This window comes from Amaranthus tricolor, chromosome 17 (assembly GCF_026212465.1).
Source record: "Amaranthus tricolor cultivar Red isolate AtriRed21 chromosome 17, ASM2621246v1, whole genome shotgun sequence".
In the NCBI taxonomy this organism is placed as follows: Eukaryota; Viridiplantae; Streptophyta; class Magnoliopsida; order Caryophyllales; family Amaranthaceae; genus Amaranthus; species Amaranthus tricolor.
In genome coordinates, this window is record NC_080063.1 from 20,386,217 (window position 1) to 20,399,742 (window position 13,526).

General features: G+C 33.1%; 1 protein-coding gene across 4 annotated transcripts; it reads left to right on the forward strand.

Moving 5' to 3' along the window:
* Window positions 1-1,860: 1,860 nt before the first annotated feature.
* Window positions 1,861-12,387, forward strand: LOC130803849 (E3 ubiquitin-protein ligase makorin). Of its 4 annotated transcripts, none has more exons than XR_009039944.1 (8): window positions 1,861-2,102; window positions 3,229-3,316; window positions 3,434-4,197; window positions 5,448-5,517; window positions 7,817-7,905; window positions 7,988-8,034; window positions 11,461-11,557; window positions 12,118-12,387. XR_009039944.1 is itself a non-coding variant. In XM_057668052.1 (7 exons), coding segments are annotated over exons 1-6 (1,050 nt in total). In that variant the 5' UTR covers window positions 1,861-2,100; the 3' UTR covers window positions 8,025-8,034; window positions 12,118-12,387. The 4 variants fall into 4 exon arrangements, 2 of the variants coding, with proteins under 2 accessions (XP_057524035.1, XP_057524034.1); XR_009039945.1 differs by having other exon boundaries at window positions 11,461-11,534; XM_057668052.1 differs by lacking the exon at window positions 11,461-11,557.
* The last annotated feature ends 1,139 nt before the right edge of the window (window positions 12,388-13,526 follow it).

Genomic DNA, 13,526 nt, shown 5'->3' on the forward strand with positions numbered 1-13,526 from the left:
GAGTCCTACAATGTTTTGGGATCTTTTATGAATAAATATTCAGATTTAAGGCTATCATGAATATGGTGCCTCAAGAGGACTTCTTGATTTGTAGCTACCTTTATTTTGGTAGCTTGAGTTCCATCTATTGGATCTTTTTCTTTTACTTCCAATACAATATGATGGCATCTTCTTTTCATTCTAAAAATTTTTGTCCAGTTAAGTCTAATATGTTGAATAGTCTTTTGGTAATTTCTGTCATACTTGCTAAAGACAATAAATAATAATAATAATAATAATAATAATAATAATAATAATAATAATAATAATAATAATAATAATAATAATATTTATAATAATAACAAGGAGAAGGAAAAAAAAGATTAAAGACAATAAATGCTAAAGAGGGTAAAAAAAAATAGCATTTACATTAGTATAATTTATCATACAAAATGCATTACAAAGTAAATTACTTCTTCATAATTATTATTATTCCTAATGCTACAAGAAGGACCATTAAACCCATAATTAAGGAGATATATAATTTGAGTTTGGCAAAATTTTCTTCAAATCTAAAAAGTATGGAAAGAGGAAGAAGATGGATTGTTTTTGTGATGGTGGTAAGTTGTCGATGAAAGGAAGAAAGAGAAGGAGTGTTTTTGATGTAAAGAGTAAAGTTGAACGGATAAGGGGTATGTGGTAAAAAAATTGGGGTAATCCGATTTTATAGAGGGTTATCCCAAATTGTACAATATACCATATTATTTATGTGTATTTAAAAGAAATACGTAAAGTAAAAGGTAAATAAAAAAAATGCACATGGATATAAATGCAAATACTGCAAATAAAAAAATGCACATATAAATATATGAGAATAAAAAATAATACTAACCGTCCATTTAGGCGGTAAAAGAAAAACAATTAGCCAGCCATATAGGCGGTTTAAAGAATAACAAAAGAAATAAATAATACTAACCGTCCATTTAGGCGGTAAAAAAAAATTAACCAGCCATATAGGCGGTATAAAATAAAATAATAACAAAAGCAATAAAATGTCATTGTCATCCGTAAAGGTGACGTATTGTCCAATTAATTATTTTATGGGTCATTTAAATTTATCTTGCAACGTTTAGTATTTGTTTCTCCCTCATCATCTTTGCAACGTTTAGTACTTGTTTCTCCCTCATCATCTTTGGTTCTTTTATTACTTGGTGAGGGTTTATTTTCAGTTGATGTTGTTGGGACATTATTAGTTGGTTGTGTTGATGAATTATTTGTTGGTCGTACTGGTGGAATATTAGTCGGTGGAACTAGTGGATTATTAGTTAGTCGTACATGTGAATTACGAGTTGGTGGTATTGGTAGACCATTAGTATTATTGGGATTATTATGTCCAAGCTTATTTAAATCAGTCATTGCTGGGTTTGTTGTGAAGGGCATGGAATTATGCTCAATTATAAAATATAAAAATGTGTTAGAAACACCTTGGATGATGATGTTGACACCATTTAATTTTTAGTCCATTTGTGGGTACGATGAAGAAAAATGCTTAATCAGATTTTTAAAAATATTACCTTCTTGATTATTAAGGGTAGAGTTGGTGCTGATAACGTGTTAAAATTTAGAGAGATAAGGAGGAGGTAGAATGAGTAAAAGTTAGAAGATGAAGATGTTTTTACTCATTGGTTTGATTTTTACATTGGTGAACTTCCATATTTATAGGCAAGTTTATCTACAATTACATTAAATGCATTCACATTAGGATAAATTCAATAATTATCTTTTCACATTATATTCATTAATTACCTCTCACACTATATTTCAACTTTCACCCCATATTTCAACATAAACTGATTTTTTTTTCAACCTTCAATAAATGCCGGACGAGATTTTTTGTTTTTTATTTTTTATCAAAAATCAATTCGCACTTTTCGGCTTCTCCTCTCCATTTTCTGACTTTCATCCAATCATCCTTCAAAACCTTTACCACCGAACCTGCCCCAGCCAGCCAGCCAGCCACCGGCTTTAACTGCTACCTTCATCCTTCACCGTCCGGCGACGACTCCACCCAGGCAGTCATTGACCGGCCCACCGAACCTGCTGCAGCTAGCCACCAAAACCATGTATATACTTTTTTTCTTTCTGTCAAAGTTCAAAACTTATATATTTTACATTTCTTTGAATGTTAAATGTTAAACGTTGCCTGTCGATTCATGATTGATGATTATATAATACCCCAAACCACATATGTTAATCAATTTGGTTTTTGGCTTAATTGGTGGTAATTTAAAAATTTAGGGTTTCATATATAATTTGTTGGAATTAATTAGAGTTTCAATTTATTAGTAATTTCATCCTACAATTGATTTAGGTATTTTTTTTTGAATTTCTTGAGAGTTTAGATAATTGATTTAGGGTATTTGGCTATACACTTTCAAGATTGGGAGAATGTTAAATTATTGTTATATTGTTTTTTTCTAGGTTTTAAAATTTTGATGAATCTAGCAATTAGGATAATTGATTTTTTGGAATTTATTTGAATTGGGTCTTAATTAATGGTGAATTTGTTTGTCATTTGATTAGTTTGATAATGTATTTGGTGATTTTCTAGGTTTTTGTCAGCCGTAGGAATATTCCATTTGGTGAATTGGGTCTCATAATATGATTTATTAAAGTATGGGCAGTAGCAGGGTGTAGATTGTTGTGAATTGAGAAAATACTTCTTCCCTCTCTTTGTCTTAAGATTATATCCTTTTGCGCTGAAACTGCTAAATTCATAACTTTATTATTTGTCCTCATGAAATTACTATGATCGAAAATAGCACATAGATTAAATAGTGTTAAAGACACTAAAATTGTGTTGATATGATTAAATGGTCACATCATGTGTTGTTTTCAAAATATAAAAACTCCGCTGAACAACTGCATTAATCAAATAATGTTGAATGTGAATTTTTCACTTAAATGACTGACATCGCTTGTATTTTTCTTTAATCAGCCTCTTAATGTCATATGCTACACCACACCATATGCAAACTGATGTGGAACTCCATGCTCCCCCGCACCCCCCATCACCTTCCTTTTGATTACTACTATTCTTTCTTTCATTACTTTGTTTCTACTGTATTATTTATTTATTTTTATTTGTGACATTCTCCAGTTGATACTCATGAATGATGACTTTATGTTCTGTGACTTATATGAAGATAACTTTTGAATATTTTTGTGATGTTCTTTGACTTTTTCTAGGGTTCTCTGCAAGTTTTTTAAGCATGGAGCATGTTTAAAAGGGGAGCATTGTGAATACGCACATGATTGGAATGCCCCTGCAAATAATGTACTAATTTCTTATGCCCTTGCTTATTTTTTGTTTATATCAAAATACTTGCTCCATATATTCTATTTTATTGTTTCATCTTATTCCCTTACACCATTATGGGCTTCTGGCTTGTAGATATGCACTTTTTATCAAAGAGGAGTCTGTGCTTATGGAAGTCGTTGCAGATACGACCATCTTAAAATTTCAAAGGTCCAATCTTCTAGCTCCTCGTCATCCATTAATTTCTTTGAAGCAAAGACTCCTGGGGTAACTATCAGTGGGATGGCTCCAGTCTCTAGTGTTCAGCCAGAACTGTCACCAGTTAGCAGAGAGTGCCTTCCTTCCAGTAAAGCAGCTTGGAATCAACAGCCTGAGAATCCTGGTTATGTTGAAGATGATTTTGTTCCCCATCCTAGGAGTGATCGACTGGCTGATCAAATTATATGTTCATTTGCTGCTGCTGGAACCTGTCCCAGAGGGGATAAGTGTCCTCATATTCATGGTGACTTGTGTCCAACATGTGGAAAACACTGCCTACACCCTTATAGGCTTAAAGAGAGAGAGGAACATTCACAAACTTGTGAGAAAATGCAAAAGCACCTTGAAGCACTGAAACAAAGTCAAGAGATAGAATGCAGTGTGTGTCTAGAACGTGTCCTTACAAAGCCTGTTGGTGAACGGAAGTTTGGTTTACTGTCAGAATGTGACCATCCATTTTGTATAAGTTGCATCAGGGGTTGGCGTAACAGCTCACCATCCTCTGGAATGGATGTTAATTCTACATTGAGGGCCTGCCCTATATGTCGCAAACTTTCATACTTTGTCATTCCAAGTGTGATTTGGTATTTTTCTAATGAGGAGAAGGAGGAAATTGTTGAGAGTTACAAGGCCAAACTTAAGTAAGTTCCTTCTTTTAATTGCTAGCCTTAATTGAAATCATTCCAAATATGAGGTCCTTGAAGACAAAGATTGTGAGTGTTCCTGGTTTTTCTTTGGTTATTATATCTTACAATGACATTCCTTGACTTTTCAATTAGGTATTTCAATCCGGTTTAGGTTGATTCAGGGTAAATATTCTTAAGTAAGAGTTTGAAGACTGCTTGTGCAAGAACTGAAGAGTTTGGTTTGGGTTAAATAGATAGGTTAAGAGACATTACTACACATACATTTAAGGAAATATAACGATAGTTGCCAACTAAGATGAATATGCACAAGCACAGAATGCCGACATATGAAAAAATTTTCTCCCCTTACTTTAAGTACCAATAATCTCTAGCCTATGTAGTGAAAACAGTAACACGATGTTTCCAAAATAATAATCGCCAAGCTTAAATAAGTTGAATGCAAAAAATTTTTGTTGTGGTAAACTGCAACATTAAGAACCTGATTTAGTGATAATTATGCACAATCAAAAAGATTCAGATCAGACAAGGTTTGAAAAGCACACTTAAGGACTAGAAAGAGGAAAAATCAGCCTTACAGAACATGAGTCATCCACAAAATACAATTGATATAAATTTGGAGTTGAGTGACACATCTACTATGATAAATTAACTGAACCAGCTGCCCGGCGTATAAAAGATGAAACGAGCAGTTTGATGTGCATGTATATATAAGTGTGTTTTTTTGCACATAAAAAGCTCATTGGCAATTTGATTCCTATAGTTGCTCTTTCTTTACCCAAAGCGTAGCAGAGCAACAAACAAAGATTTAATTTTGTAAAGGACGTAAGGAGCAAACAACACAAGCAAAGTGAATTGAAGAATAATGCCCAATGGAGTTTTGCACAATTATTATACCCAAATATCCAAGACATCTAGCCTTTGCCTAGTCTATGTCTGAATATTACTAATACTCCCTATGTCCCTTTGACTTTGCATCTTATGACTCAAATATGTGAGTTCTTTTTGAGTCATGTGAGCAAATTCAAAGGGACTGAGGAAGTATATATCTAGTGCTATACGCAAGTGTGTGCACACATTCCCCTTTTATTTTCTTGTTGATATATGTTATGTATATTGGATATGTTTTTTCACATCCGTGGAATTATGTTTTTTTCTTCCCTTGCAACCTCATCCCTATAGGAGGTGAACTTACTGTTTCTGAGAACTAAATTATAGTTAAATGATTGAGCTCTTCATAACTTCAGGTCCATCGATTGCAAGTACTTTGAATTTGGAAATGGATCGTGCCCATTCGGAACTAGTTGTTTTTACAAGGTATGAATATCAATTGGTTGTCCCCTACCATTGTTTTAGGCATTGGAATCTTGTAGTGCTTAAGCTCTTAATTTTTATTGCTCCCCTCGAATTGTGATTTTCTGCTGTCAGGTTAACTAGTTCTTTTGGTGCTCTCTTGAAATAACATTTTCAGTACCCACATTTTTGGTCTTTCTAGTTTTTGGTTGAGGGCCAGCCCCAGGTAACCTTACAGAGGCATATTTAACTGAATTTTCGAATCTTTTAGTGTTTGCTTCCTCTGCGCTTTTCCTTCTGGTTGTATCTTTTGAGTCTTGTATGTAGCTAATGAAATAATGGTATTAGAAAATTGTGATTAGTGGCTTCTCAAAGTGTTCTTAGCTTTTGTGCACCTTTTTAAACTTGTCGAACAATGGAATTCAATAAAATGTCTCATTTAGTCGAGCACTTTTTATATGAAGTTGCGGATAATGTTTGCAATGAGAGGTAAACTAGAAACCTCAGGTAAGGTTACATACATTCAACCAACAAACCCTCCCAAAGGGGAGCACTTAACGGCATTGGGGTGGTTAAATGTTACTAAAATTTAAAAAAGTAACTTTTTTTATTGGTTTTAAGTTGAAACTTCATAGTGTTGTTTATAACTAATTTTACTGATTAAAGTAATTTCCCTTATTAAAATTGGTCTAACATTTAGAATTGATTATGATTGTTATTAATCAGCACCATCATCATTATCATATTTACTATATCTCGCTCATAACTTTTACAATCAGAGTTTTAGGAGGGGTGGAGGATTGCAGACCATACCCTTATCAAAGGTGATAAGGTTGTTGCAGGCAGTGAAAAGACCTACAAAATGATACATAACACGCTATAGGCAAGACAAACAAGCAAGACAAGGCAAGACAACTATAAAAACTAAAAACAAACCAAAGAAATATAAATAAAAAATTATAAAGACACAACAATAATCATGAAAAAGATAGCTACCAATGGTCTAGGATACAAATTTGACATGTTCAACTAGTTTATACCTAGTCAAATCCTTAGAGAGGTGCAATTCACTAATGTCATTTCTAATTTGCGCCTCCCACTTTTTCTTAGGCCTATCACGACTTTTCTTATAATCAATCGTGATTTTTTCCTCACAATTGTCTTCCTTTGCACATGTCCAAACTATCTCAATCTACTTTAATGCATCTTTGCAAAAATGGTTGCAATCCATAGGCTTTCTTTCAAAACATGCTTCCTAATCTTATATGTGTCAACGAATCCATAGTAGCATTCATATCTTTGCTTCTTTCATCTTATGTTTATATATTTTCTTAACCGGATACAACAAGACAAATCAGAGTGACATCATGGAATAAAAACTATCACATTACGTTACGTAATGCCCATTATGTAACATGTTTGAGTTTTATCGCGATATTAAATTCCGTTATATATCGGTGCATGAATTTACATTGTCAAAATGACGTGATGACCAATACGTAATGTGTAACACCCATTTCACTGTTACAACATTATTTGTCTCCCCCATTCAAATTTGTTTAATATCCATTAACTTGACTAAATAAAGTCAATTAAATTATAGTTGCTCATAGTTTTAGTTAAAAAAAATGATTAACTAATAAGTTAATTAATAATTCACTACTGTAACTCTTATAGTACAATTATAATAGCTATGGACATATTATTGCATAATAATAGTAGTTCAACAATAAAAATGGAAGTACAAGTTTAAAACTCTCCTTATGTAAAATTTTTCTAAAACTCACATCGGGCGTGTTTCGTGTTGTACTCCGTTGTAGTTTCTTTTCGCGACACTGCAACCGTTTTTGCAAATGCATCCGGCATTTGTGACCGCAGTTTGTTTTGACTCGATAGAATTTACCCTTTTAATCTATTCGGAAATCTCTAACTCATTTATAGTAAATAAGTTTATAAGGCCTAATATCAGTATGCATAATATTCAGGAGTTCCTTTTTGGATGTCTACTTTTAAACCTAGTTTCTGTCCTATATTGTGATGGTTTCTTGTGCTGTACTAGGAACTAAACAAGGCTCTTGATTCCTTAAAAAAAAAAAAACATGACTCTTGAATCATGCGTCGATTGTAATTTACTATTGCCTGATTCTTATGTACCTATACTTTGTTATGTGATGCTAATAAAAGCTATGGAAAGTGTTGTATGCTTCTTGGTACTTTAAAAACCCTATTTCTTTACTTGCTAGTTGCTAAGATCCAGTTTTCGTTGACATGCTGCAGTTTTGGATTTTATATAATTGATGTTTCTTTTCATCTTTCACTTCAGCATTCATATCGTGATGGCAGTGTTGAGGAAGTCGTGCTACGTCATCTTGGGGCTGCCGATGGCGAAACTGTAATAGCAAAAAATATTAGGTAAGGAGCTTTCCATCCTCAACTCCTGGTTGTATAATATGTTTGTTAGTATTGTGACCAACTATAACTTGAATTATTTCAGGCTTGCAGACTTCCTCAGAAATTTGCATATAAGCTGAACTTAGATTGGTAAGATTCTTGGTGCGAGTACAATTAGGTGGATAGTCACCTTTTATTTCTAGAGCATTGGAATGGTAACATTCCTTATTTACTAACTAAATATGAATGATAAATAATGGAGGAGGTTGTAAAAAATAAATCAACATTTGCTCAATCAGCTGAAAATAATTCCAATTATTGTTTATTTATAAATAAATCTACCTATTCGGTGTAATTACTGAAAATAAACCCAATTATTGTTTATTCCTAATTGCTTGACTTAAAAAGTAGGTTTGAAGATGGTTATAAACAATAGATGGATTTATTTTTAGCAAATATACCTAGTAGGTAGGTTTATTTAAAATAAATAATAGGTGAGTTTATTTTAAGGGGATCGAGCAAAGTTGGTTTTTATTGACAATTTCCCCTAAATAATTTAGAAAACCGGAAAAATACAACTTTTCGTTATAGTAGCGGTTGCCAATATCTAAACCAAGGATACATTTAAATATAGTTCAAATGATTTTCGAAATATTTTTAAATGTAGTCTACCCTATAAAGCTTATTTACTCAAAAATATGGTGTTAAGCTCATTGTTGTTTTCACTAAGCCTTGGTCATTAGCAAATCAATTCTATAAATCAACTTTATTAGAATATGCATTCTCACAACCATCAATAAGAACCTTAAATATGATCATAAGCCCAATCATCCATTCTGAAAACCATATTATATCATCAACATAAACCAAGGTCTAAATAAAAATAAATGTGAGCCTCAATCCAAGATCAATAATAACTTCATATTTTGTAATGGACTCAGCTGTGAATACAAGTCCAGCCCAAACAGTAGCCAGCCCTCACCTACAGCAGAAAGAAGAAAGGAATCAGTTTATTGATAATTAATTCTTGAAAAGGCATCTTTCTGTTAGACCTTGAGTCGTTTGTTATAACGCTGGTGTAGTTTGTTGCTGTTCTGTTATAGCTAAAGTTAGGAAAGGAATTTGAATTCAAATCACATAGTTCTTGTATATAAGTAGAGGGATGGGGAATGATTTCAGTATGCTTGTATTCTTTCTTACTGTGTATTGACATGTTGGGAGTTACTCAACCACCCAAAGAGTTGGGGCTGAGCACACTGCTCTTCTATATCCATAATATACAAGCATTCCATCTTTTTGTAATCTCTCCCTTCTTATTTCTATTATGTCCATCCATAGTAAATCCAAGACAGTGGAGCCAAGTGACGAGGGCACAAATCATTGAACCCTTTCCACAACATCAACACCATTGACCCTTTTTCCAGGCGGTTTTCTTTTATCTAAATCACATAATTGCATGTGCATCATTGGATACAACTGTGGATGCCAATCAAACATCTCATTGGTGATGATTATGTTCTTGAATTGATGATGAGAATGCTGATGCTGGCTTGTAAATGATAGATTTTCAATGGAGTATGTAGTATAAACAAAATGACAAGCTTCATGATAGAACGGAACCTCTGGCTAAAAATGGAATCTAGCTGAAAATGATAAGTCTTGGTGTGGGGAAGGGCAGGTGTACATGGGTGGAGAGATGGGTAGGGGTTGGGGATGAGGGTGGGTGCAGGGGTGGAGACAATGGAGATAGCTGGGAAGAGAGTTTTGTTTAATGTTGTTTTTCTTTTTTTTTTTTGAGCTTTTTCTTCTAGTATTTTTCTTTTTTTGCTTTGCAAATATAATTTATTGTAGTGGGTCATAAAATAAGTAAGTTATTATGAGCATGTACACCTCATACTTGGATTTATTAGAGTATAATCAAAGATTGATTTATTTTCAGCGGATAGACATAATGTGGATACTAGTAATGTTACTTTTTCCTTATAGTAATAATAATGGTAGTCTCAAATAAATTTAAATAGAATTTTATTAAGTTCAATATAAAATACAAGTACTATTCCACTCTAAACCCAAAGAAATAAATATAACAATATTGCACTAGTAGCTTTAAAAAAATTGAATAAAATTAGAGGTGTTACGGTCTTCTCCCTCTGCACAATGTGTGTGTGTGGGTGTGAGGGGGTGTGGGTAATCCACTACTCAGTAGTCAGTACCCTAGTGAACATTTCTCCCTTGAGTCTCGAAGGCACAACTTCACCCTACCCTCATTATCTTGACTAAAAATTCAAAAGTCCTACCCATAGTGCAAAAACAAGGTTGCATCATCATATTGTAAAGGTTTTTGAGTTTACCGGACCGAAATATAGGATCTATTGACCGCAAAATCAGTTGAATTGGCCGTGGAATCTCTTATGCGACCTTTACTGCGACCGTATTTAAAATCGTATTTTTGCAGTATGGTCCTACCATAGTCATTAGCCACCTCCCTCCTGCCCCTGCTCATGGGCCAGCACAAAAAATCACAGCCATTTTTTTACCTTTTTTATATAACTATAATGTATGAGTGATATAATCTTTAAGTTTTAATTCTTTCAATTTGTATATGCAATTTTAATGACTGATATTGTCATTGACAAGCAGATGATGTAGGAAGATGTGTTTGAGGACTTAATATGCTGATAGGATAACGACATGGCCTAGGATAACTAAGTAGGTTGATAAACCTAGGCTTATCAGCTTGATGTATCTGAATCCAAGCATTTCATTTGCTTAATTTGCTATAATTGCATGAAATTATCTGGGATACTCATGTTCTGCCTGTATCTGATTGACTTTTCCCTTATTGGGATTGTATGATTATATCTTTAGAAAGATTTGAATCAAATAAGCAAAAAATTATATAAATAATTCTTAAACTAGGCATGGGTAAAATTTATTTTCCAAAATAAGCACGAAAATTTCCAAAGCTGTGGTTTGGTTTTGTTCGTTGTTATTAACAGCGAACAAAAAACAGGGTCAATAAAAGTCAAGACTTTGTTTGCTATTAGTAATAGCGAACAAAGATGCTGGTCAATAAAAGTCAACATCTTTGTTCCCTCTTAGTAAGTGGGAACAAATATTGACTTTTTTTATCACATCTTTGTTCGCAATTACTAACTGCGAACTGATGCGTATTATAAATTGTTCCAAAATCATTTTAATTCATTTCCCCCAGGCCCCAAGGTTAAACCTTTGTTCGCTGTTACTAACAGCAAACAAAGGTTTCAACCTGTTTGATCAGGGCTTCCTTTGTTCTAACAGCGAACAAAAGTCTTTGACTTTTTTTAGCCATACAGCTTTGTTCGTTGTTACTAACAACGAACAAATCCAAACCTCAACTCTGGGAATTACGTGCTTATTTTGGGAATCAAGTTTCCTCATGCCTAGTTAAGAATTTTTTATATAAATTTTGCTTATTTAGTTCAAACTTTCTCTAACATACAAGTATCCAAATATTTTGCAAGTACCCCATCGGCTCATCCTCGGCTCTTGGGATCAAGGCTTTTGGCTTTGTTAATAATTCTTTTGTTCTTGCAGGTTTGCATGTATCTTATACACATAATTTATGGATTATCTGAACTTAAAATATCCAATCTCAGTTGCATCTGGAGGTGAAAGTTCTTGTCAATTTTAGGTAGATTCTTGTTTTGATTTGGGTACGATTTGTACTTAATCACGAGAATAAGCATACTCGCTGCTGTGAGAGATTAATACCAACCTTATTAATGACGCATTACTACTTGTATGAAAATTTGTTTGCACAATGATACAACTCAAGTTGCAAGAGTGCAGTGCTGTGCTGTCATATCTTATAGTTAAAGCTTCCTTTATACTTGGCTTTTATTTGATTTTGCCATCCTAAGGCTTTTACTTGTAAATTCTACTTGTAAGCCTTTATACAACTCAAGTTGCAAGAGTGCAAGTTGCAAGATTTTTTTATGATGGGATATCATGAGCTCTACGCATTTCTCCCCGTTTTGCTGAAGCAATTCTATTCACACTTACGATGACATGAAAATTAATTTGGTCTTTTACTTGTAAAACGCTGCTAAAACATTTCAAATATGCTTTATTGCCTTGTACTATTGTTTTACCTTTGATCTTTCAACATTGTCAGAGAGATACTACGTCACTTCGTATAATTCTTGTATTGATCGTTCATTTGATTTGCTGTTGGATCTAATTTCATTGCAGGACTGACCCTAGTCCGTAGGCATGATCATTTGTATTGAAATTTAGACACAGTGCATAAAGATCATACTTCTCCCAGACCGTGGTTGGCCCTTCTCTAGTATTCTTGACCGTGATGATACAAATGAGAGGATGTTGTAATGTGAGTTTCAGTAATATTTCTTTGTAATTGAATTTTGCTGGTTATGATCCCAGCTCTTGTAAACTGTTTTACGTTCCTGATGTGGTATAGTGAGTTAATGTCCTATATATAGTTATATACCATATTTTTCATACAATTAGTTGTTACTCGTAGGTGATAAGCTTTATAATGACCCTTGATCAAATTGCTTACAACTGGCATACAATAAAGATTTTAAGATTCATATACCCGTAGTTAATTCTATATTCAGTTATAGTTAACCGTGAGTAAGTTTGAATTATTGAAATAAATAAGATAAATTATTAAAAAAAATACGAAATAAGATGAAAATTAACTTATTTCTAAAAATAAGCGTTTATTTTTTAAATCTAAGTTTTGGTTTTGTTCGCAATTAGTAAATGCGAACATGTACTTAATTTTTTAAAAAGGCAAAGAAGTTGTTTACAGTTAGTAACTGCGAACATGGCTGTTGACTTTTTTGACCCTGTTCGCAGTCACTAACAGGCCCATTATGCTAGATGGTGTGCAAAAATAAAATGGATAAGATAAATTATTAAAATAAAGCACGAAATAAGACGAAAATCAACTTATTTATAAAAATAAGCGTCTAATTTCCAAACATGAGGTTTAGTTTTGTTCGCAGTTAATAATTGTGAACAGATGCTTAATTTTTTAAAAAGGCAAAGAAGTTGTTCCCAGTTAATAACTACGAACAGGGTGGTTGACTTTTTTGACCATGTTCGCATTTACTAACTGCAAACACCATTGAGCATAATGGGCCTGTTAGTGACTGCGAACAAGGTGATAAAAAGTCAACAGTCCTGTTCGCAGTTACTAACTGCGAACATCTTCTTTGCCTTTTAAAAAAGTTAAGCACGTGTTCGCAGTTACTAACTGCGAACGGAACCAAACCTCGAGTTTGGAAATTAGACGCTTACTTTTACAAATAAGTTGATCTTATTCCATGCTTTTTTTTAATAATTTATCTTATCTATTTCAATAATTCAGATAGTGTTCGCAGTTAGTAACTGCGAACAGGGTCAAAAAAGTCAACAGCTCTGTCCGCAGTTTCTTTGCCTTTTTAAAAAAATTAAGCATCTGTTCGAAGTTACAAACCTCAGGTTTGAAAATTAAACACTTATTATTGAAATAAATTGATTTTCGTCTTATTTTGTACTTTTTAAAAATAATTTATCTTATCTATTTCATTTTTTTAGTAAGTTTCTAGTGATCCTTAATCAAATTAAATAAATTATCATACATTAGGATT

Excerpts from the sequence above, each read along its gene's own strand:
- LOC130803849 (XM_057668052.1), top strand. Across the intron at positions 3,317-3,433 it reads GGAATGCCCCTGCAAATAAT|ATATGCACTTTTTATCAAAG; the intron begins GTACTAATTTCT and ends TCTGGCTTGTAG. Across the intron at positions 7,906-7,987 it reads GTAATAGCAAAAAATATTAG|GCTTGCAGACTTCCTCAGAA; the intron begins GTAAGGAGCTTT and ends GAATTATTTCAG.